The 23,555-nt window shown below is 44.1% G+C and overlaps 1 protein-coding gene and 1 non-coding gene across 2 annotated transcripts in view; both read right to left on the bottom strand.

The window, feature by feature from the left end:
• HS1BP3 (HCLS1 binding protein 3) overlaps positions 1–17,432 on the bottom strand; it is a 50,668-nt gene extending 33,236 nt beyond the window's left edge. The window contains exons 1-3 of the mRNA XM_057390436.1: positions 17,237–17,432; positions 11,118–11,283; positions 1,866–2,073 (exon numbers count right to left, since the gene is read on the bottom strand). Of these exons, the coding sequence (XP_057246419.1) occupies positions 1,866–2,073; positions 11,118–11,283; positions 17,237–17,280 (418 nt within the window). The 5' untranslated portion in view covers positions 17,281–17,432. The remainder of the gene's footprint in view (positions 1–1,865; positions 2,074–11,117; positions 11,284–17,236) is intronic.
• Positions 17,429–17,510, bottom strand: TRNAS-AGA (transfer RNA serine (anticodon AGA)). The gene has a single exon. It is a non-coding gene; the product is annotated as a tRNA-Ser (tRNA).
• Positions 17,511–23,555: the final 6,045 nt, after the last annotated feature.

The raw sequence follows: 23,555 nt of genomic DNA, 5'->3' as shown, positions 1-23,555 counted from the left end.
GCACCTGGTCCTGACGATTTTGTTTGASGGATGAAGAACATGATCAGCTTTTRTGAAATTTTCAAAACACTCCCACTCTTCCCTTTATTCACCGTGTATCATTATGTGTCTGATCTGTTTACTGATTTAAAGCARTTAAGTAGAAAAAGACAGAGGAAATAAACTTTATCTGAGACATAGCAGTGCATGTCAAATCTGTTATTTATGTTCCTTCTACAATCAACAGAAACAATAGAATTTCCACATCGTGATTCATCCCATCCAAATAAAGTCGTGTGAGAAGTTTYTCTTTGAAGTGCCTATTTCTCTTCAYTGGCTRCACAGGKGCTGTAAATAYTCTGCTTAGATGTAAGGTAGCTAACTTTCACAAATCTAGTTAAGATTAAATCCACTTTTTGATACTATGTAATAAACTTGGGCTAAAATTAGAGCATTAGGCAGCATGTTTCTACAGCAGCTCTTCGGTTTAYACTGGAAAATGAAGCCTGAAGTTCTAACACTCTTCAGCATGCAAGATGTATCCAACKAAGCAAATTCAGCCAATTGAAACATGAAGCTAGGCCTCCTCACCATACCTGTTACATGAAAAGCCAGGAAAAGGAGGACAAAACCATTTCTTGCTGTCAAGTTTTTGGACGTCCAAGGAAGCAATTTAAAATAGTAAGACTAACTAAAAGAAAGCTACTGAAAACTGTGATGGACAAAATTCATGGTTACACCGTTTTGATTACTGAAGTAACATGGCATGGGAGACTCAGCCAGCTTTTTTCGTCTGCATCGGCCAGATCAGGGTGAGACATTATTCTAAGGCGAATCTTGATGAATAGATTACATTACTTTTACCCAATCTGCCCACAGAATGCAGTCCAGCCTAGTTTAGCTGAAGCTACGTGCACCACGGTTAGGTTAACCAGCACACAGAGATCAAGCAACATGAATTCTGAATTCTCTGTGCAAGGGKTCTGCTTTAAAGAGAACACTGCAAGGGAAAAAACCAACCCAAACTGAAAACCAAACAAAAACCTTACTACCTGGATCTCACCARGCATTCAGCAGCTTTGCCCCCTTTGACCTTAGGAAGCTGCCAATTTCACAGAACTAATCTGGTCACACTTGACACTTTTGCAAAATGGGCTGTTCACACTTGTTAGGACCTTGCAACTTCACTTTCTTAAAATTAACCSTCCACTAAGAATGCTGAACAGCACCAGGCTGGAGTATTCCCTGCTCAGTAGCTCTCAGCTGAATTTAAAGCCAAGAACTCAGGTGCTCCATTCATTCAGTAACTCCCTGCTATGCCAAAGAGACATAAGAAAGGAACTATATGAATCAATAGAAAAGACAACAAGAGCTGGACATAAGGCTTAGGAAAACTAAGAAAATAAATTAAAATAAATTTAAAAGAAAAAAAAGCTGGCCAGAGAAAGCATTTTAACTAATAAAGAATCTGCCATTTAAATCTTTCTCAGAGTCAATAATWTGCAGGAAAAATGGACAAAACATGGTGGAGCTGCTCACTAAGGGAGACCCTGCACTGCCCCTTTAGGGTCCATCTCCATTGACAACATATGACTATTTAGCCTGCTAGAATTACATGTTCTGAAGCACAGCAGGAAAATCGGAGACAGCACAGCACAATGCTTGCTTTGAAGGCCTCTATCAACAGCTCTGAATGAGGCATATGTCCACTGAGAAGAGGAAAAAACACTAGCAAACATGACTGTGCAGTCCTGTAAACACACACAAGGATATTTTCATCAGGCCTTTATTTTGGCATTCTYTGGATTTTGGCTACCCGAATCAAGAACTTAACATTTTCATAAAGCACATTCATGGGAGAGGGGACACTCACAGCTTTTAGTTACCTAAAAAATCCAGTAACTCAGGGCTCCTTGCTAGATCCTCATGTCTGGAGATGAATTTCATTATATCGTTGAACATAGCTCTTCGTTCAGAGATGTCAGATTCCCCCACAAAGAGAACTTTTCTAGGCAGGAGKGGAAGAGAAGCCTGTGGATATCGTGCTGCCAGTTTATGGTAGAGCTCTTCAATCTCGCTGTACTTCTTGGAAACCTGCAAGGAAAATRTGTTGCCTGGGTTCATTTATTTACAGGGGAGACAGGAGCAGGAAAACAGCAGTTTAAATGCTGTGAAACATGAACTGTGGAAACTGAAGTGGAAAAACACATTATTTGCAAGGAGCTTTACATATAGCCTAGCAAAAGCCTATTATGTACCCAGTGAATCCTCAAGCATCGTTGCTGGTCTTCTAATTCTGTTATTAAAATCCATTGCTTAATGTAATCAAAGTTCATTGCCAGAATCATTTGTCTGACTCATCAGCTAATGAAATACTGGGAAGGTCACTGCTCCAGATACCTTTCTGACTGCAGGAATCCTTGTCCACTGAAAGAGATGCCCAGTCCTGAGAGACAGGAAGGAGGAAATGCAGATAAGATGCATGGTGGAGAAAGCTGCCTATGCCTTTGCACCATTGTCCCATTCCTCACTCCTGCTGGTTTCAGGCTGTTTAGGCCTAAAACCTGTCACGTTTGCTGCCCTGCAGAGCACATAACACAAAAACCTAAGGGCAAAGACCTCAGCTGACCCGACTATTCAGTTCATCCATGAGAAAATAAAAACCAACAACTTGGCCGTGGCCTACAGGTTCTCATACAGGGAGAAGATGCCAACAGTGAATGGAGTAATTCCTTCTGTGGACAAARACAGGAAGCCTGAGGAGAAATAAGGTTCAAGATATTACAAGGAAAGCAAYAGCTATGGGAATGTTGGTTAGAAAAGGTGTGCCTTCTATGCCACATTAAGTATTGAATTCAGTACCTTAAACAAACCAATACACAAAACCCACACACAAACAAAACACTGTCTCTAGGTGATGTTACAGATGCAATGAGGGTGACTGTCATGTTCTGCAATACTATACAGATAATRTATTTGTTAAGGCCCTCCATGGCCTCATAATCTACCAACGTGCTTCAATTAATAGYGATTAAAACAACAACCAAAAAAAATAGTGCTAGTGGAGTGCATATGACAGATACTCTTTTAGGGTTCAGCTCTTACCCTCCTGTAACACATGTTGACAAACTCTAGTGGAGTGAATCCTAAGTAACACTGCAATATATGCAGCACTGCACATACTGAGATGGATATAAAGATGGAGAGATTCAAGCACCATATCCTGGAATGGAGAAAGGCAGAGTTCTTCCACCACCAGAGTGATAAAAGAAAGCCAACCTAACAAAAAGCATGGAAGGGAAATGAGTTATAGATTAATGCAGAATCCCCACACTGCATCTATACGAGCAAACTTAACAGAATCTGGCACTGGAACGGAAGAGTATCCACCAGAAGCCTCATTTACAGTGTCTACTGGAACCTATGTGGCACAATTCCTACACTCYGGGCAGTTAGCACTCCCCCAGGTAACTTTTCAGCCCAAGATGTGGCCTGATGCAGAGGCCCCACAGCAGCCAGTTTGGGTACTGATGCCCACCGCAGATGGTAAARAAGTGATATCCCACAGATGCAGCCAGACTGTTGAGCTGCCCTCCAAGCCTGAACACAGGCCCTGACAATAACAGGCACACCTTGACCAGTTCACTGATTCAGATGTGGGCACAAAGAGCAATAACTCTCTCAGCTTTCATGCTTCTCTGCCTTTTGAAGTAATTATCAACCAAGCCAGCTGATTTGGAAAGCATTTGCATTGCAGTTGTACARTGTTCACTGTGGGTTCAGTGTCCARTCACAAAAGGCAAGCAGCTCTATAACAAAGATCTGAAGCACAACACCCAACCTGAGTCGACATGGGAATGAAAACCAAGAATTTTAGACTTGTCTTGTGAAAGGTGTGAGCCACACTGTGCTCCACATGTGCGATCTGAAATGCCATTCAGCAGCCAAGCATGAAACTGGGGGCAAYAGAGATATTGCAGAATATAGTAATYTTCCCTTTGAAAGATACCCCAAAAAGAGAGATGAAAGCAATTCCAGAGTTTCTGAATTACTGGACATTTCTGGTTTGCCAGGTCCCAGCACCACTCTGAACASGGTTTGATGCCTGAGCCCCTCCCAAAAATGCTACAGAAGTGCAAAAGTAAGGCCAGTAAGGGTTTCACTGCTGCTCTTTCACAAGAATAAACACTATCACCCTCCACCCAGGAAAAAAAAATCTGATTTGTGAAAAATGTTTAACATTTACTTAATTTCAATAATAACTGCMAAATTAATTTCTGAAAGCATTAAAAGGCAGCAGCCAATCAAGATTATGCCAAAACAGTTTAAAAATACTCTAATACTGAACTGAGGTACACAAACTTATTTCTTTCCCWACTTAATTTTCATTCCTCCTCTATCAAAGTCTGTAAATTATTCATAAATCTCAATTTACGTCTAATTACACCACCAAACCTAAAGCAAATGCACACCCTCGCATCCCATCGCTAATTGCGCCTTTGTGGATCTGCGTGGGCTATGAACAACAACGCCGGGAAGGTACACGACACAGAATACCAAGTGTGACAGCACTGTCTCCAAAGCATACTAATGTGCTTCCCACAGCCTGCAGCACCCCGCTCAGGCTGGTATCCAGCAGTGCCGGGATGCCCTCTGCTGGAACACCCTGCTGTACAGTGAGGTGTCACCTCCAGCCAAAACCATTCCCTGCTTACCCAAGCCCAGTGCTGGCCCCTGCCAGCTGAGCCCTGGCAGCCACTGGCTCCTCAACACCGTGGCTCATCTTCACCCTGGGTTTGGTGATGGAAATGCAGCAAAGGCTGGCTGAGCCCCGCAGCCTCAGACTGGTGCACTGAGAATGACTGAATGGTTTGGGTTGGAAGAGGCTATAAAGATGATCCAGTTCCACATGGGAGGGACACCTTYCACTGGAYCAGGTTGTTCAGAGCCCCATCCAACCTGGCCTTGAACACTTTCAGGGTTGGGGCAGCCACAGCTTCTCTGGGCAACCTGTTCCTGTGCCTCACCACCCTCACAGTAAAGAAGTTTTTCCTTGCATCTAATCTAAACCTTCCCTTCTGCCCCGTCCTATCACTCCAAGCCCCTGTAATCASTCCCTCTCCTGGTTTCTTACAGGCCCTTTAGGTCCTGGAAGTGSCTCCAAAACCAGCTTGGAGCYTTCCCTTCTCCAKRCTGAAGGACCCCAGCTCTCAGTCTCTTCACAGGACAGGTGTTCCAGCTCTAAGAACACTTCCGTACCCTTTCTCTGAAACCACTCTAACAGGTCCATGGCTTTCCTGTATTTGGGACCCCAGAGCTGGATGCAGCAGCAGATGCAGCACAGGRGCCTTATGAAGTGCTAGCCAGCTTCCACAGAGTGCATTTTCACAAGTTAAACCCCAGACATCACACAGAGCATTCTCACACCTTTCCWGTCAGAAGGCACTGCTCTGCTGTGACAATTTTGGACCTTTTCAATTTGACATCCTCTGTCAGTTTTCCAGGAGACAGGTGTATCAGCATGTAACAAAATTAAATCTTGTTTTTCCTGGTTATCACTCAGAGGCCTTTGAAAACTGTTGATGGATCCTATGGCCCAAAATGTCAGGATAAAAAAGAAAACCCCATTCTATCAATCCTATTAAATAAACAAAGTTCCATTTAATTAATATCCAGATATTTTTCTTCTGCTGCCTGCAATTCCTTCAGGTCTTGATCCTGCAGTTATCCTCTCCCCTCCATGCCTCTAATTGAGCTCTGTGAACACTGAGGAGCTAAACCCCCACCACCTGTAAGTCAGCCTGAGTGCACACACTTCAAGGAGYTCTGTCAAGTCACAATATCAAAGGCTCAATCTGCTTCACTTCAAAAGAGTTAATCATGCAAATACAGCAAAGCATGTGCACATTTGCCAGGTCAAGACCCTATTTGCCTGTAACAATTAACATCCAACACAGAACTTAAAAGAGAGACAGGGATGGGTTGGGTTTTTTTTTTTTTTCACTTGGAACAAATAAATAAGTTGAATGTGATCAAGTACAGCTAGAAGGTTAAGAAAACCACCAGGAAGTTCAAAGTGAAAGTCTGAAGTTTGCTGCTAATCCCTCAAATCTCATGCATGTGCCTTGCCGCCCTCTTCCCAAGGGCCTCACGCATGAAAGTACACACCGGAATGGCTGCAGGATATGAGCCTGGGACTCGCACTTGTGTGCAGAGTTTGATCCCACTCACTATTAATGCAACTGAATGCCTTCTTTCCCTTTAAAGCTCTTTTTACTGCCCCATTTCTGACCTCAAACTTGTTTTCATATGCTTTATATCTACTGCAAGGATTTAAAMAAAATGGAGACCGCAGAGCTAACCTGAGCCCTTTGCCAGCCACTGCATGCCAGCAAAGAGCACATTTGATTTCACAGTATTTCATGAAAACCAGGGCTATTGTGACTTTGTTCTTTACAAAGCTCACTTCTTACCATGATCAGAACATGGAGTTCCAGCAGCTCTGCCCTTTAAAACAACCATCTCTGGGTACAGGAATCAAAAGYATCCCTTCTCTCCCAGACAGCACAAGCCAAGCTTTCGCTTGGAAACTCCCAATTCAAACCATACCAGGATTAATGTTGCTCAGTGACCCCGYGGGTATGCATTATGGTAGATTTTAATTACATGACCACATGCTGCTCTTCCCATCTGTTTTGCCCAGCAGAAGAGCAAGAACTCTAATATTTCTTTTTAATCAACATGAATCCTAAGTGGCTCCTGAACCTACTGCTTTATGGAGCRTGGAATTTTTTTTCACCCACTCTCACATCCCAGAAGTCATGAGGTGAAGGAATTTATCTTCACAACACAAAGATATGCTCAGGAAAAAGCACCTTCAATGCACAGACTTTGAGGCCCAAAAAGAGACGGGCAACATATGCAAAAAGGTCATGATGAAAACAYAAAAGAACACACGCCCATGTACTCATACACTCCCTCATTTTATGAGAGGAAGACAGTTCTATAGTAAATGCCTCCTTAAATTGTGCTATGCCTGTCAAACACAAGTAGTACCAGTGGAAGTTATTTGTTCAGCTTTAAAAAAGAAAAACCTTGACTAACAAACAACTTGTACAAAAGAATACAAGTGGATGCAGACATAAAGAGAAGGCTCTAAAGGCTAGGTGGATTATTAATAAGGCTGAGAAGGGAGAAGCTAATTGCTAAAAAAACCTAAGGTGTGGCTAGAAGAAATGCCTTTAAGAAAAGCAAAGCCTTTTCTTTTTATCACAGAAAATGGCAAATCTACAGGCAATAATTAAACATCACCTTGGCAGCAGCACCAAAGAGAAAACCAATTTCCCTCTTTYGATAGTACAAGAGTATTCTGACCTTTGAAAGAAATGCAGCTGACTTTTCCTTTAATTACCAAATATAACCTTAAGGTTAAGCAGTTTTCCAACCCATATGCCCTATTTTACAATTAGCATTTTTTAAAATTAAAAAATCCCTACAGTTTCTAAGAATTTAGATGAATGTCATCACAGAAGTTAATTTCTTCTTCTCTTAATGCTTTACAAACATTTTAATTAGAAACACCATGATACAGATTTTGCATAGTCCTAAAAAGGCTGGGGAATAGGGCACTCTGGATTCCTTAGACCCACAGTAAAGGCCCCACAGATCAGATCTGGAACATCTTTCTGAAGTTCATCTATTTTTGTCACATGGCCTTAACACAGGACGAGAGGACAGAGCCTCAAGCTGAACCAGCAGAGCTTCAGGTCAAACATCAGAAGTTTCTTCATGGAAAGGGTTGTTAAACATTGGAATGGACTACCCAAGGAGGTGGTGGAGTCACCATCCCTGCAGATGTTCAAGAAACATCTGGTCATGGCATTTGGTGCCTGGTTTAGTTGAGAAGGTGGTGATGGGTCAAAGGCTGGATCAATAACCTTAGCGGCCTTTTCCCACCAAAACAGATGCCGTGATTCGATCCCAGAGATCACAGCTAGCTTAGAGGACGCTTCTGCCTTGTTCACCCTCATTTTCCAGGGAAAAGAGCCGCAAACATCACCATCCCCCGGAGCCGCGATCGCTGCCGGGATCGCTGCCGGCGCCCGGAGCGCGCGGTGAGGGCCCTGAGGGCAGCGCGGTAGGGACACCGAACACCGACCGTGATCCCGGGCTGCAAAAACACAGTTAACGCCTCCAGAGACAATGAAAATCCTACCATGCCTGCCTATCTTTGCTAACCTACCTGTCACCTCAGCGCTGGGACAGCGGCTCCCCGAATTTGGCAGTTTCAACAGAAGCAAAAAAGTATGTCCCTTCCCCTACTCTCCTCCAGAACAGGCACACAGTAGTTTCTTCTTTCTCCTTCATTCACCTCATCTCATCTCACTCTGCTTTGTGATACAGATTTGGTGTGTTAGATTTGCTGCCCATTGTACCCTCATTGTTCTCTGCTGTTCCCMAGGTACCTGGTTCTCTTACACTTTCCCTGTAAACTCTCCAGACAAGGATCAAAGCTCCTGTTTGTGCTGGTCCAGCACCCAGAGGAACARAGCACTGTGCAGACACTCCGGTGCTGCCAGCCATGTCCCCTGGCAGCCAAGGGATTGGGACTTGTCTCCASGTCAAGCCATGCGTCCACATGCAGGAGGTGTCTCAGCTCCCATCACTGTCAGATAAGAGCCTTTTGGTAAAATGTGACTGAAGCTCAACTCACCTGAACACAGTCAGCCAGTGGTACAGATGCTGCACTGTATTCTCCTCACTGTTCCAGGGCAGTGTCAATGCCTTTATGTCCTCTGTCACACCTGCCAGCCCTGTGCATACATCTGCATACAGGATAATTCAGGGCTTCTCAAACGGTACCAGCTATTAATTACACAAAGTGGGTTCCCCCACCCCACTGATGCTCAGCTACATCCTTTCCAACAGCACTGCCCCGACTGGGATGGCAGTTTAGAAAACCAAATGAAGACATCTAATTATAGAGAGCAGATTGCTCTGCCCAGAAACAGGCACCCCGTGCTATCAGAGATGATCTGGGGTATGCAAAGGGCTTATGTGGGGCAGGTTAATACCACACAAGATCTGTGGGAGACCCACAACCTTCCAAAAACCAGGTGAAAAATCCCAGGGCACCTCCGAGTGCACACAGTGACCTGYGTGCAACCCTACCRACCCTCAAGCATTTTAGCCTGGAGKTGAAGCCCCCAGTGCAGCTCTCTAAAATGCAGAYGCTTTCCCTTTATGGTCAAAGAGGAGAGACATTTCCAGAGGATGAGTCACATCATTCCCCTTCTCCCCACTGACCACACAACCAGGGACAGACTCAGATTAAAATATCCAACTTAGAGAGAGATAAGTTAGGACAGGTGAATCCCTCTGTTCCTTCCAGTAATACAYACAGACAAGACTCATCGGAATGAATCGATGGAAAGCATCCATCCTAAACCTCCCAGCTCACGGTTTCAAATTACTCTCACACAACAAACTATATAATATATCATATTTAGTCAGCTGAAAAAAATGTAACTGATGAGATAAATGTTATTCCCGTCAGGCTCCACCAGTTTTCCTCTTCATGAAGAATGAAATGTCAGGAGGCCTCACCAGAGGAGAAATCATTTCACTTGAGAAGAGCAACTGAGTGCTGAAAATCCTCCTAGAGACAGCAGACATGGGAACAGACAACCCCAGCAAGCAGGGGGGCTGCAGTATGAAGTCGGTTTTTCCTCTTTATAGACAAGCTGATTTTATCAACTTATTCTTAAGTGAAGCAAAATGAAGTCAGACGACAACAGCCCAGTTCAACACCTCAGGTTTAGTCAGATTTTTGCTTACAYAGGGCTGTGTGGAAACATTACATAATATAAGCAGGCATTGCTGCATGAGAAAAAGAAACTGCATATCACCKTCTCTTAACTTCCCATGCATGGTCCTTCCCCTTGTCGTAAAAYGAACTTTAACAGAGCTGTGCAACTCACAGGCTCAAGGAACAGGTGTAAATCAGTATTGACTAAAAACCCCCAAAATACCCATGTTTAGCAAGGAGCAGCTCCTCAGCTGACACTATGGAATAGCCACATGACACTGGCACACAAAAGGAAACACTGCGGGAGCGAGAACAAGCAGTCAGGGATGAGGAGGGGAAACAGAACAGGCTCCCATGCCAGCAATTGCTGCTTTTAGCACAATTATATATAGCATGAGATGTGGAATAAGTGCAAGAGATCTCATCAAGCATCTCTTTACAGCACTGACAGGTGCTTATCTGCAAATCAGACTGTTTAAATAGGCTTTTATCAACTACTTTCCATGGAATGCAAATTACATTGCAGGTAATGCAGTCTACCAGGTAGCCACACACTCACATCTCTCTGACATTACAGTTATAGGCAAAACATCTGAAAAGAGCAGATGTTCACAGCATGCAACAGGGTGTGTCCCTTTACAGTCAATGGACAGCGAAATGCACTTCTTGGGAGTGGTTCAGCAGGCAGCTAAAGAAGATCAAATAAAACACCCCAAATGCACCTTTTCCCATCAACTCAACAGACAGTCCCAGGTGAAACAGCTTAAGTGGATGTGCACATGCCATAGATGAGATTCATTTCACTTGTTTTAAATCGTGTGCTGTTTTTCCAAACCTTTACAGGTATAATGAAAAGACAATCCAACTCTGTAATATTTTATACAGGCACTTCCTTGTAAAACTCGCTCACTAAGRATTTTAAAAGCCGTGTCAAGGTAATAGATCAATTCAAATAAGCTAATATGTATTTATTTCATGCTTATGTACCAAGTCTAGTTCTGATACATACATTGGAGAAACTAATTTGTAGCAGAAMTCACAAAAAGCTTAATTGGTTTCTATTTGTTGATCCATAATGAAAAATGCCTCAAAGGCAACAACAGTCATGGTCATTTTTAGCTGCTAGAATAAAAAGTTTAAWTAATATATGTATAATGGAATATACATAATGGAATAGGAATTGCAGAAATKGTACAGACTGTGTTGTCCTACCAAGGACCTTGACCCAGAAAGGCTGTGATTGATGACGAAGCATCTGCTACATCACAACAGAAATAACCAAAGCTGATTAAGAAAATGATCACTAACACAGCTCTGATTAAATATTTACCATAAACTGAACCACATCTTCAGGCTTGTGCTTTGCTGATTTGAAGGCAGCCAGTCGGGTAACGACGACAATGTGATACTCGACATGGCCAGACATCATCTTCCCCCGGATTTCCTGGTATTCTGGCACTGACAAATCCAGCCCTGTGTGYGTATTCTGAATTTGCCTAGGGAAGAAAACACACAGAGTTCAGGCATTGGCACAAAGGCTTTTAACTGTCCCYCTCCCAGGATAAGGGTAAAAGCCCWAGAAAATCAGTGCAGAGACTCCCAGTGGAACAGGGTATCAGACAGACCCTGCCCCAACACAGTTCCTGCCCTGCAACAAGACAAATTTGGACAKGGCCTGTTTCCTATATGCCATCCCAAAGCACCTGCCACGAGCCACTGCAGGCAACATGCTGGGAACACAGCATTTCTGTGAAGAGATGTGGATTCATTCAGAACAGGACTTCACTCTCAAGAGTTGAAAGTGCTCTTACCCAGCACAGCAGGTGAGAAGATCCCATGATCTCTCATCAGGTWTATTTTGAGACAAAGGTCTGTTCATTATGATTCATGCCAAGCCCCATCCACCTCTCCCTTGTCTAAGGACATACCCAGGAATGACAGATATTCAGAGCTGAAAGGTGCCATGAAAGGAAAAAGGAGCACAGGGACAGCTTAAGGTTTGTGAAGAGCCAACCAGGGAACTGGATTAAAGCCCRAAATACAAAGGAAGCTGCTGGAGCAGACTGATGGGCCACCAGAGTTTCCAATTGTGAAGGACCTTGAGGAAAATTAGACAAACATCTATCAGGACTGAGCAAGTTAAAGAAGGACATGATGCCTTGGAGCTCCCTTCTGGTTTTGACTGTCTGATATACAGTCTTGTTGCCTAAAGGGCACACTAGCTAAAACATCTCACCTTTGCCATAGAAAATCCTACTGGAAACAGAACCACCTCTCCCTTCATATCCAGTTAAAGTAGACAATTAAAGCATTAACCTCTGCAAATTGCCAGCAGTCAGAACTACCTACAGCTCCACTTGGAGGGAAATTCAACAGGAAGCTGCTGCTGCAGTTTACTCAATGCATTTTTTCCTCCTACCAGCTTCAGATCCACAAAACTGTGGTGTCACCTTCCYYTCCCATTGCSACCCAAGGAAATATTWAYGAMATKTTTGCAAGAGGMATKCCAAGATCATATTAGAGTGCTCACATATCAAGAGTAAAACCAAGCAACTGCTGTTTGGGCATTAAACAGGATATCTAATGAAAAAAACAGTCTGTTTCAATACCCTGAAAACCAAAGCTGATCGGAGTTCCCTTCCCCAAACTTACCCTATGCCAACACACAGCACATTTGCTGTCACTGGAACCAAGTATTCTATCAGAGTAAGAAGTTTATCATCCAAAGGACTGACTACCCTTTGAACACATCTCTCTGTACATACTTCCTATGTGAGAGTGATTTTTTTTTAGAGAAATCACAAGGGACCATTAAAAAAAACCCCAGATTGRGATCATGAAACATTTTTTCTAGCTTCTTAAATCTAAACCACGAGGAGTATCAAATCCCATCTTCCCTATATTTCCTATGGTTTGCATTGGTGTCTGGYGTCCTGTGGAATTCTTACCTCTTCCTTTAGGAAGTTTAGATTTATTAACACAGGTGCTGTTTCACCTAAGGATACATAATGCATAAAACTTAATATACACTTTCAAGAGGTTTAAAACAATCTAGTTTCAAACGATGTTTCAAAAGACTCCTCTCATCATGTCAAAACTTGATCAGTTCTTATGAAACCTGAGCTTCCCCAAGAAGGCAACCTCTGAATGTCTAATGAAAAGCTTGAATAAAAAGCCTTTTAAAGTTAGTATCTTGAGACTTCTTGATAAATAGAACAACAATAAACAAGGGCACAGATCCAATTTTGTACCCAATCCTCTTTGCAAGCCTTTAGGCTTTAACAACAGCTCTTCCATCTCCAGTATTCTGATGATGCTATTCTGATGATGCTATTTTGTCTGCTCTGATTCTGTTCTCATGCTCTGCCAGGCAAGGACTTGACTTTACACATCCAGACAAAATTTTATTCTGAATTACATGTGGTGAGCTTTAACATAAGACCAACAGTGCCCATGTGTGAATACACAGGTGCCTGGCTTTCACACAGCAGCCTGTGGGACCTGTGAATAACAATCATCATCTGGAACGCTGCCTCCTTCAGTGGCAGCCAAAATGCTGACTCTAAGGGCACCTGCCAGTAAAATCAGCAGGATCTGGAGTTTTTTTAGAATATACCTGCAGCAGAGAATATGCTCTTTTAAGAGATTAACAGATCACACTGTTAAGATCACCAAAGGATTTTACCCACTCTACAAAGAAGCGACTCCTCAACTGCAACTACCAATTCCCCCACCCCAAATCTGCCTCCATGAATTCCTGGAAATATGGACAGTAAATAAAGGCCCCTGATGGGGATTTCAGAAAAAGGTACTATTGTCCAGATTATCTCAAGCCTAAAGAGAGGTAAACAACACTGAAGAAGACTGTATCACTACAAGAAGTCCACAGGGAAGGCCAACTCAGCCACTGTGCTGAAGGTCGGCTCTGACTGGAGGAAACCATAATCCACTGACTCAAAAGAAGAGACACTGAGCACAGGACATTCACACTCACATGTATGCCTGAGGGTATTTATCCCTTCTGATGGARCATCACTGGCTCAACACASGCATRAGAGGCAGCTGTCATGTCTTAAAAGGTGTCATAAACCATCAAAGACACCCAAAGCATTCCCAGACTTATTTCTGGGGCCTTCTAGCTGATCCATGGTGTTGTAGAAGACTGTATAACAAACTCCCCACTGTAGGGGAGGTGCTCAGGCATTCCCACATATTCCTGAATGTGTTAACCCATTGAACTTTACATTTTATGGGACCTCCACCACTGAAAAGACCAGGGTGAAGAAGGACCAACAGAATGCTGCCGGATCCACAGGGGTGGTGACTATCTTTCTACTTAATTTCTCATACTCCTTCTGTTCCCCCCTGCCCCTTTCTGTTTCTCTCTCTCACACACACACATTTTACTGTTAAATAAAATCCATGCTATTGACTTTGGCATATGGTCTCATTTGCACCTTACTTTGGGTAGAAGYCTCTCTCTCTAATTATCACAATAATCACATCATAACAACTCTCCAGACGTGCAGTWGCTCAGAAGTTGTGACTGCAGCTATGGCAGCAAAAAGATCTGTCAGACAGCACTCAGRAATGACTAACCCAGGGAAGTGCATGAGTTACCAGTCTGGGAGATATTTAAAGGACATGTAGATGTGGCACCTGGGAACAGGGTTTAGTGGTRGAYGTGGCAGTGYTGGGTTAATGCTTGGACTTGATGACCTTAAAGGTCTTTTCCAACTCAAACGAGTCTATGATTATACTTCTGTTACCACAGAGTATAAATGACTAATTGACCTACTTTTCACCACTAATATTATTAATAAAAGGAATAATGACCAGTGAACCATCCTCAAGTAGCTTTGTTTAGCTGAAAACACCAACCATGTACAGATGTTCTGATGGCAAAATGACAATTTCACTGTAAGAGCTGCTGCATTAGAGTTCTAAAAATGACATTAAGTTAGTAAGTACCTTATGTATACCCAGGAGTACTCTTTTAGTTGTTAAAGTCAAAGCTAAAATGTTGTGGAAAACAATTAGAGGGAAGGGGGAATAGCTACATATTTGTTTGTTTGCTTTAGGCCTTATGATCACTTTCATTATCACCTACTTCAGAAAACCCACCCCTATTATCTCTTCCATAGCAACAGGATTTCTTTTTAAATATAAAACTGATTCTAAACAAACAGAAATCAGCAGGGAGACTGTGACAGACAGAGCATACTATCCAAAGTGTTCCCTAGCTCTTGTAATGCCTTCAAAATAAGCAGCCTTAGTGTTTAGTTAATTAAAGTATTATTATAAMAACTCTCAAACAGAACCAGCACCTGCAAATCCCAAGACAGAATATAGTTACACTGCATTTTCTCATATCAAATACAATTATTTTTACACTTGTAGCTTTAAAAAAGGCAGCAGAGGAAAAGGCTGGYTGTTTAAATTGGACACACGGGTTTATTGCTTGTACTTCAATTTAAATCTAGTTTGTTGATCTCCAGCTTACACTTCTGTCTGCAGTACAGACAGTTCATGGGAGACCTAGGCACACTGTTWACCTTCCTAACAGAGTAACTTTACCCAAACACAAGGAGACCATTCATAGCAGTAACACGGTGTGAATCAGATCATTGCACAATCAGATCATGCAGGATTGGCCTGGAACAGAGGAAGTAGAGACTATAAAGGTCAGCTGAGCAGCACAGCTTCCACAGTTCATGGAAGAGAGAGTTTTTCATTCATTTTTTGATTTGCATACAATAATTAAATTGTATTGTAATTAATCTGCTTTCTGTGCTGAAAGGAGTGGAATAGCCACCTCAAGAAAGTCAAAAGAGAGATGAAAGTGTTGTGACCAGAAAAAACATTTCTTCCCATGACTGTTGTGGCCAGGAGAGCAGACTCTCTGCTTCCTGCCTTGATAAAGACACCTGGCCAGCAGCACCAGGTCCAACAATCTCTCTCCAAATGGAGCCAAATTGTGACATCCCTGGTCATGACAGAAGGAGAAAAAAATTGTACAATTAGTTTTATTCAATAAGTGAASGGAAAGTACCCAGCAAACAATTTATTTCTCTGTACAGCCTAATGACAAGTATACAGATTACAGGCTCCCCAGGACCAAGGCTGACAGAGTTCAAGAAGTTTTTGGACAACCCTCTCATGCACATGGTGTGATCCCAGGAGTGTCCTGGGCAGGGCCAGGAGTTGGATTCGATGATCCTGGCAGGTCCCTTCCAACTCAGCATATTCTGTGATTCAAAGATTTATATTACCACAGCAACTACAAATACTATTCCCAAAACCAGTAAGTATACAGAGTGGAAAAGGTCACAACTATACAGCTATTTTACCCCACAAGCGACAAAATGTTCACTTGCTAAAGCCTTAATTCCACATATACATATATATACCAATTTTATCACTGAAAGCATTCCAGTTTCAGTGGAACAATCTGCAAGTGGGTCTTTTTCAGTCTAATGACTGTAAAAGCCATTTCTAAGACTTTACATTAAGTCAGTCCAACCAAAATCTATTAGTCACATTAGATGTATTTGAAGGTTCAAGGCCACAGCTCCAAAGGAGGTCCAGTCCTGATACACACAAATACTGTAAGATTAAAATAATGGCTTTTAAATTAAAGTAACTGAAATAGCCATTATATCCTAGGAAGTAAGGACCTTGCTGAATCAACACTTCTGCTTCTCATGTCTTATCTGATAGGAAACTGCTTTCATGTGGTCTCAAATATCTCGTGGGGATTAAAAAAAAAATAAAAAAGTAAAAAAGAAAAAGAGATAGAGAGCTATCAATGTATCCATAAAAGATTGCCACAAGCATTTTTTTTCCTGAGGCATTTCTCATGAGGAAAAACCCCCAGGGTTTAAAAATTAAATGCAACGGAAAATAGCGCCGCTGTGCCACAGAGGGCATAGCTTCGAGAAGGTGGGGAAGGAGAATAAACTCATTTAGCCCATCCCTGGGCTTCCAGCCMCAGAGGACCGGRRTGCAGGGCACGGCAGGGGAARGGGAAACAGCCGAAACACTGATGAYACCGCCTCTCCRAGAGGCCGCTGCACGGCCCAGGATYAATCCTAATTCCTGCCGACCCATCTCGAAACACCGACCAGGAAAAGATGTTCCCGGACGGCGACAGTGCACCAGTGGAGACGGGAAATGACCCGACATTATCACAGGASGAAAGGGCACAGAGGACGGGCCAGGGATCTCCCCCGGCTGGGAAACTGGAGAATATCTGAAGTGTCCCGGGGCAAACCCACGCAGCAGCACCCGGGTTCCCCTCCGCCACTTCCCTCAGCGTCCGCCGCCCCGCGCTCTGCCCTTTCCTTTCCTTTCCTTTCCTTTCCTTTCCTTTCCTTTCCTTTCCTTTCCTTTCCTTTCCTTTCCCCAGGCTGCTGCGGCCGCGGGGCCGCTCCCCGGCCCGTCCCGTACCTGGTGGTGACCAGCACGGCGGGCCCCGGGCCGCGCTGCTCCATGGCCGCGGGAGGAGGTCCCGCCTCCCTTCCCTTCCCTTCCCGGGGCTGGAGCGGCCGCCCTGCCGGATGTCGGGCAGCGGCGGCTCCGGTGCAAAACCAGCCGGGGGAAGAAAACGTCCGGCACGGGGAGGAAAAGAGCAGCGCGGCTCGTAGTCGGCAGGATTCGAACCTGCGCGGGGAGACCCCAATGGATTTCTAGTCCATCGCCTTAACCACTCGGCCACGACTACACCGACGGGCGGGAATGCTGCCACGAGAACCCCACTAACTCATCCCTGGGTTCCTCTTCCTCCCGGGACCSAAACTTCCCCCGAGCTTCGGTGCATCCTGGCGCTTCTCTTCCTCCTCACTGGAAACAGCTCGCACGCCTCTCCCTGCMTTAAAACAATGGGCACGGCGCTGCTTACCCAACCCCATCCCGAGGCAGCGCCAGCCGGGTGCAAGGCACGGCCACCCCCGCGGCCRTGGCCGCACACCTCGGAGCGCCTGTGTGCTCCCAAGTTTATTTTGGGAAAGRAGAAGGAAGCAGCTGGTCCTTCTGCTGGTCCTTCTGCTGCCCCTCAGGCACACGCGGCAAACCAGGGCTGCTGGGCATACCAGGGCTTGGTTATCCCAGAGCTTCTCTGTGTTGGTGTGCAGGGCTCCTGCCGAGCAGCACCTGGGCAAAAAACCTTCGCCCCGGGCACGGCTGTGTGGAATAACGCAATTACTGGGTCTTTATGACCGGAAAAGACCTCTAAGATCACGGGATCCGATCATTAACCCAACCAAACTCACCATCAAACTATAACCCTAAGTGCTGCTTCCACGTGTTTTTTGAACCTTCCCAGGGACAACAATTTCACCGTTTTCCCGAGCAACCTGTCCCAATGCCTGACCACCCTTTCAGTGAAAGAAWTTTTCCTAATATCCAATTTAAAYCCCTCTTGGTGYGACTCGAAGCTGTTTCTTCAGCTGTCACTTTTTAACTGGGAGAAGAGACAGGCCCCCACCTGGCTGCAKCSTCCTTTCAKGTGGTTGTAGAGTGCTGAGGTCCCACCTGAGCCTCTCTTCCTCCAGATTCAACACCTCCAGCTCTCTCAGCTGCTCCTCATCACACTTGTGCTCCAGAMCCTTCTCAYCAGGAYWGTTGTCCTCTGGACAGACARAAACCACGTTAGAAAAGTGATAAAAACCCGATGCTGACACTGCATCAATGCAGCCAGCCCCCAAGCAGGTTCAGCACCCCACGTGGGTATGCAGCAACATCTCCAGAGAGGAGCAGCCCCTGAAAGAGGACCTGGTAAGTGGATTAGGACTTTTCACCCCAGAATGGAACAGCTGGAGGAGTCTGGGATGTGATGGAAATCTGTCAAAATCAAGAAAGGTCAAAGTGACAGACACAGAATGGTCTTTTGATGCTTGTGGTTAAATAAGAAATCTGGAGCATGAAACTCATAAGTCAAAAAAAGCAAGGCTTCATAGGTGGGGTTCCTTCCTAAATCCCCATTGGTTTCTTTCCCTGCCACTAAACACCATTTGTTAAGCTGAGTGAAAACACCACCCAAGTGCAGCCTTTCTGGCACAGGTGTTGCAGTTTCCAGAAGTGCTGCAATCCACCAGAAAGTGCTTTTGGAACATAAATCRTTCTCATGTGGCCTCTGAAGGGTTAAAAAGCCCTGGGCTGGAGTTCATGAAAGCATACGTATATCGTATGCTAGTGAATAGCTTTATGTTTAAACAAATTGCTTCTCTAATGGCATTTTTATCCCCATTTGGCTTCCTGAATAATCCRGTTTATTCAGATAGTAACAAGAAGTACACAGCTGGCAGTTTGCTGCCTGAGACAGCAAAAACAGAGCAGGACCTGAGCCATGAGTTCCCACTGAAGCTTGCTGTGGTTGCTGAGCAGTGTCCATCCAAAGGTTGCCGMGTGCCTGTGCAAGTGCTTCAAAAAGAGGGGATTTTCTCCCCAAACCAGGGTGTCTGCTTGGCYCCAGTAAGCTGCCCCTCTTTGTCCTGGAGAGGCTGTGCGTGCTCATGAAGAAGTCCAAGCACTTCTTGTTTATCTGGTTTCCCAACAAGTCTTATCATATATGGCATTTTTGTAACTCTGCAGCCCGTATCATCAGAGCAAGTGAATAAAACAAGTGCCTCGGTGGTGTTAACCTCTGAAGTTGTGGAAATAATCAGCTGATTTTCCTGTGAGKTTAGAGCAGGGTCTTTCATCAGATGGTGGCTGTGAAGAGTGAACCTCTGTGTAAAAGGTGCACACAAATCAAACCTGTCAGGAGAAAACTAATGTGCCAGTAGAGCTGTCTGCAAGCTAAGCATTAACCTGCCTCTTTCAGAAGCAACCTCCCAGAATACTTGGACTCCCATRGTCCAAGTATTGGATGCTAGAGAAAATTTCTTCCACTGAACCAATTTTTTTGCTCAATTATCCACTGGAAACCTGCAGGGGAAAGTCTATGGGAGAATGTGCAAAGAATYTGAGAACCAATACCAGTGAYAGTYRTCACTTATGAACTTATGTTTCCCYACYTAGTACCTGGGTTAYCCTCAGCTGCTCCTCTCTCCTCCATGGTCTCCTTTGCCTCAGTTCAATTGAGTGAAGGAAAGACAAAGAAATTCTGAAGTTTCAGGTGTATTTTCTTTGGGATTTTTGGCTTTTTCCCCTTCCTCTTAACTCTGCAGTACTGACTGGTATGATAAGTTGCTTGAATTACTTTCATCCATTCTTTTTCTGTTTTTCCCCCTCTTTCTTTCTGTATCCTCCATGAACTGAACCAGCATATTCATGCAGTCTAATACTAGCCTAATTTATGTATAGCCTCCATAATAAAACTAATAATTAATTTGCATAGCATAACTGTCAAAATACAAACCTGTGTTCTTTTCTTGCAGTTAAGTGTGGTACTGTGTTTGAGCCTGAGTGGTTTCTGCAGGGTTGAGGCAAGGGCAAAGATGACTGCTCCAAGTGGGAAAGCATGCTCGAAGAAAAGGAGGTCAGACTGATTTCAGTCAAAAGCCTCTAGGAAGTGAGGGAAAAGAATGAGTGGGAGACAAGTAATTAAGCTCAGTAGGAGGTTGAAGGAGTTTTATTTGTGTTCAAGATGTCTGAGCATTGGGAAGTGTCTACGTAAGAGGAGCTCATGCTGAAAAACAGTATCCTCCTGGAAAGCTTTAAGATAACCCTCCCAGCACAGGAGGAGAAGCMAGGCTTTAAACAAAGAGTTTATGGAGAGATGCATATAATCTCTCTAACTAGAGRTTCAATTGTTTCATGAGTCAAGTGGCTGTTTCTGGTTTTACTATCATTGTCATTAAAAGAATCTTTTTGCTGTTATTTCACAGATATAAAAGGAAAATGAGATGAGTTATTCTCAGAAYTCAAAACTCAGATACTTACTGTAAGTAAATCCCATCTGCAATACAATATCCTTATAAATGTCATTATTTTAGAACACCTTTTGAACATTTGAGTTCAGTAGTATGGTTCTGCTGATCTGGACCCACTGCATAACTATTTTATGGCCTGTGTCCTGAGYTAACTTCCATAATAGCTTTCTTTTTACCCTGATATAGTCTAGGTTTCCACTTTTTCCAATGGCTTATCACTTTGTGCTATGAAACAAGAATATATTTCCTCAGAGTTACGGTGCCCAGCACTGGCAGGGCTCTCAGAGCAGAGGGCTCSTGGAGGCCCAGCAGCAGCAGCTGGTAAACCAGTTGATATAATTTCAACCCCCCTCCTTTCTTCCCTTCCATGACCTATGATTCTACTTTCCTTCCACAGTACCTCTCTGSTCTTCTACCCAGTGACTGYGCAAACTGGRGCAGGAACTGAARAATTTTTCTTCAGCACAGGGAAAARCAYTGAAAAATARTRTWAAGGGGTTGAGGTGGTAATTGTGTTTGTGACTCAGCTTTTAGCAGGTGAAGTGGCATCCCCCACCACCTGCACTTCTCTYATGTCAAACACTTGCCCTGCAGCACCACAGATTTGAGCCTCCCTCCCAAATCTTGCTCCCTGACACTCAGCTCAGGCCCGTGGTGTGTGGACATTGCAGACCCGGGGGCTCAGACACTCAGCTGAGAGTGCCTTAGGCTCAGGGGCAGCACATCATCTGTGTTCGCCTCTGGACTCGTTTTTTCTGTCCACTAGAGGGTACTCAAATACAACCGATGGACCCGGGATGGGCCATCCGTGCTGACTGCAATCCCCAGCTGCGTCTCATCGCGCTGGTTTTCGCTGCAGTAGAGTTCATTTTCTTCATAATATCTGGCAAACTGAGACACTCACCCACTGCCCAGGTCCTGTCTGGCACCATTCGCTCGCACACAAATCCCACCAGCTCCAGTGTAACACTCAGCTCAAGCTCAAATCCTGACTCTGGGACCACTTGCACTGGGATTTTATACAGAGCTGAAGGGAGTCAGTGATATGTTTGTAGTTAGGACTGGTGTTTATATTTACTTTTGATACAAAATTTCCTCCCGATAGCTAAATTTTGACGCATAGCCCAGAGGAGTTTTCTCAGCCACCTGCCTCAGCATGGATGGAGGGGACTGAGTGGTATGAAAAAGGGGAGGAAATGCCACCTGTGCTTGAGGGCTGCTCACCAGCCATCTCCTGCAGACACCGAGGTCCCACRAAGGGTTAAAGCGAGGAAGAAAACCCTCTCAGAGCCTGCTCAAATATTGAGTGATTTGTGGCCGGGGTCTGTTCATTCTGTTCAATGCAAACGGACTGCAGCCCTACAGTTTAATCCCTCTCTGTTCTTCACAGGGGCACGGGGGAATGAGGGGTCTGCATCAGGGTCAAGGTGTGACCCCATGAACTCATCCCCGGGTCGTGTCTGTCTCCTGTACACTGAGCAGGGACCAGCTCTTGCAGCACTGCATCCCTGCCTGGGTGTGRTTCTTGGCAGCTCACCGATTTGCTTTTCATCTCCCCCAAAGCAGCAGGAGAACAACAGTGAGTTTGTAAGCCCAGGGGGAATTGTCCACCAAGTTTTGAATCCCTGGCAGAGGACTCTAGCTGTAATCATGGCAGGATAAGGGGAAATCAGAGCTCTGCTTAGGGTATAGTGAATAAAATGTGGGGGGAAGAAGCAAGGGCAGAGGAACATATTTAAAAACAAAATAAATCAGCTATGGAAACACAGTTTAAAAGCTGAACATGGAACTTTTTTTCATCTTTGATTTGGGAGAAATGCTATATAATTTCATTAGTGAAGAAGGCTTTGCTTAGATTCCAGTGAGATGATCACTCACTTATCACTCCTAACACTATTCATTTTCAGATGACAATTACAAAACCCAGATGTGAACCACTAGGAGATTTTATATTAGGACTGGGCTTCTCAGTGATTTTCAAAGGTAGCCAAAATGGTAGATTTAAAGTTCACCTTTGTTATATGATGTGGTAAGGTTGTTGATAGCCTGTCATGGCAGTCTTTTAATCTCCACACCTCCTAAACTCAGTATAGATTTATTCTGGAGAGAAGGGAGCAGAGTTATAGAGCTGTTACTCATTATGCCTCATGCTTTTCTCCCTGCTTTAAACATTTAACCTKTAATATGATGAGCCACATGACAGGAATAATCGAGTAGAAATCATGGGTAATCCCTGCTGAAAGATAAGCCTGGCTCTTGACCTGCTGCAGCCCTAGAATTAAAATTCCACTTCTCTTAAGTTTGGGGGAGCTAGGTAAATCATGGATATGTTTCATGGTAGCCAGTTAGGAAGAAAAGATGAAATTTYCTGGTTTGCCTTAGTTTCATGAAACTAAGGCTTAAAATACAGAAGATTGTCTTATTAAAAAATCACATTTACAGTACATAGATACAGTAAAATATTTTTTTTTTTACCCGAAGGAAAGCTTTTGGGTAGTTGAGTCTTTGCATAGCAGCAAGTTTCCAGGTAGGCTCCTAAAGATGTTGCCAATGTTTTCAAGTCCATCTTCACCACACACCTGACCAAAGCTGGTGCCCAAGGACTTTGTCCTGATTTCCCTTKCTCCCAGCAAATAGGCTCTGGAGGTGTTTATGTCCATGCTAAGTTATTTGGTTGCAGATCAGCAAGAGCCCAAGGCATGCTTGGTTTTGGGGCTGGCTCCTGGTTGCTCATTACCTGTGTGAAGTATGGAAATTACTCCCTTTATGAAGATTCCTGCCTGCAGGAATAAAGGCTGAGACTGATGGAGACCCAGGCTCCTCTGCTGAACTACCCACCAGAGCACACTGTGAACCATTCAYGTTAGAGCTGGCCAGGTTTTGTTCCTAGATTT

The sequence above is a fragment of the Malurus melanocephalus genome, unplaced genomic scaffold (genome assembly GCF_030028575.1).
Source record: "Malurus melanocephalus ecotype Western Australia unplaced genomic scaffold, MMel_1.1 scaffold_26, whole genome shotgun sequence".
NCBI classification, from domain to species: domain Eukaryota; kingdom Metazoa; phylum Chordata; class Aves; order Passeriformes; family Maluridae; genus Malurus; species Malurus melanocephalus.
The sequence above is the reverse complement of the archived record's forward strand: the minus strand, read 5'-3'. Positions and strand labels throughout refer to the sequence as shown.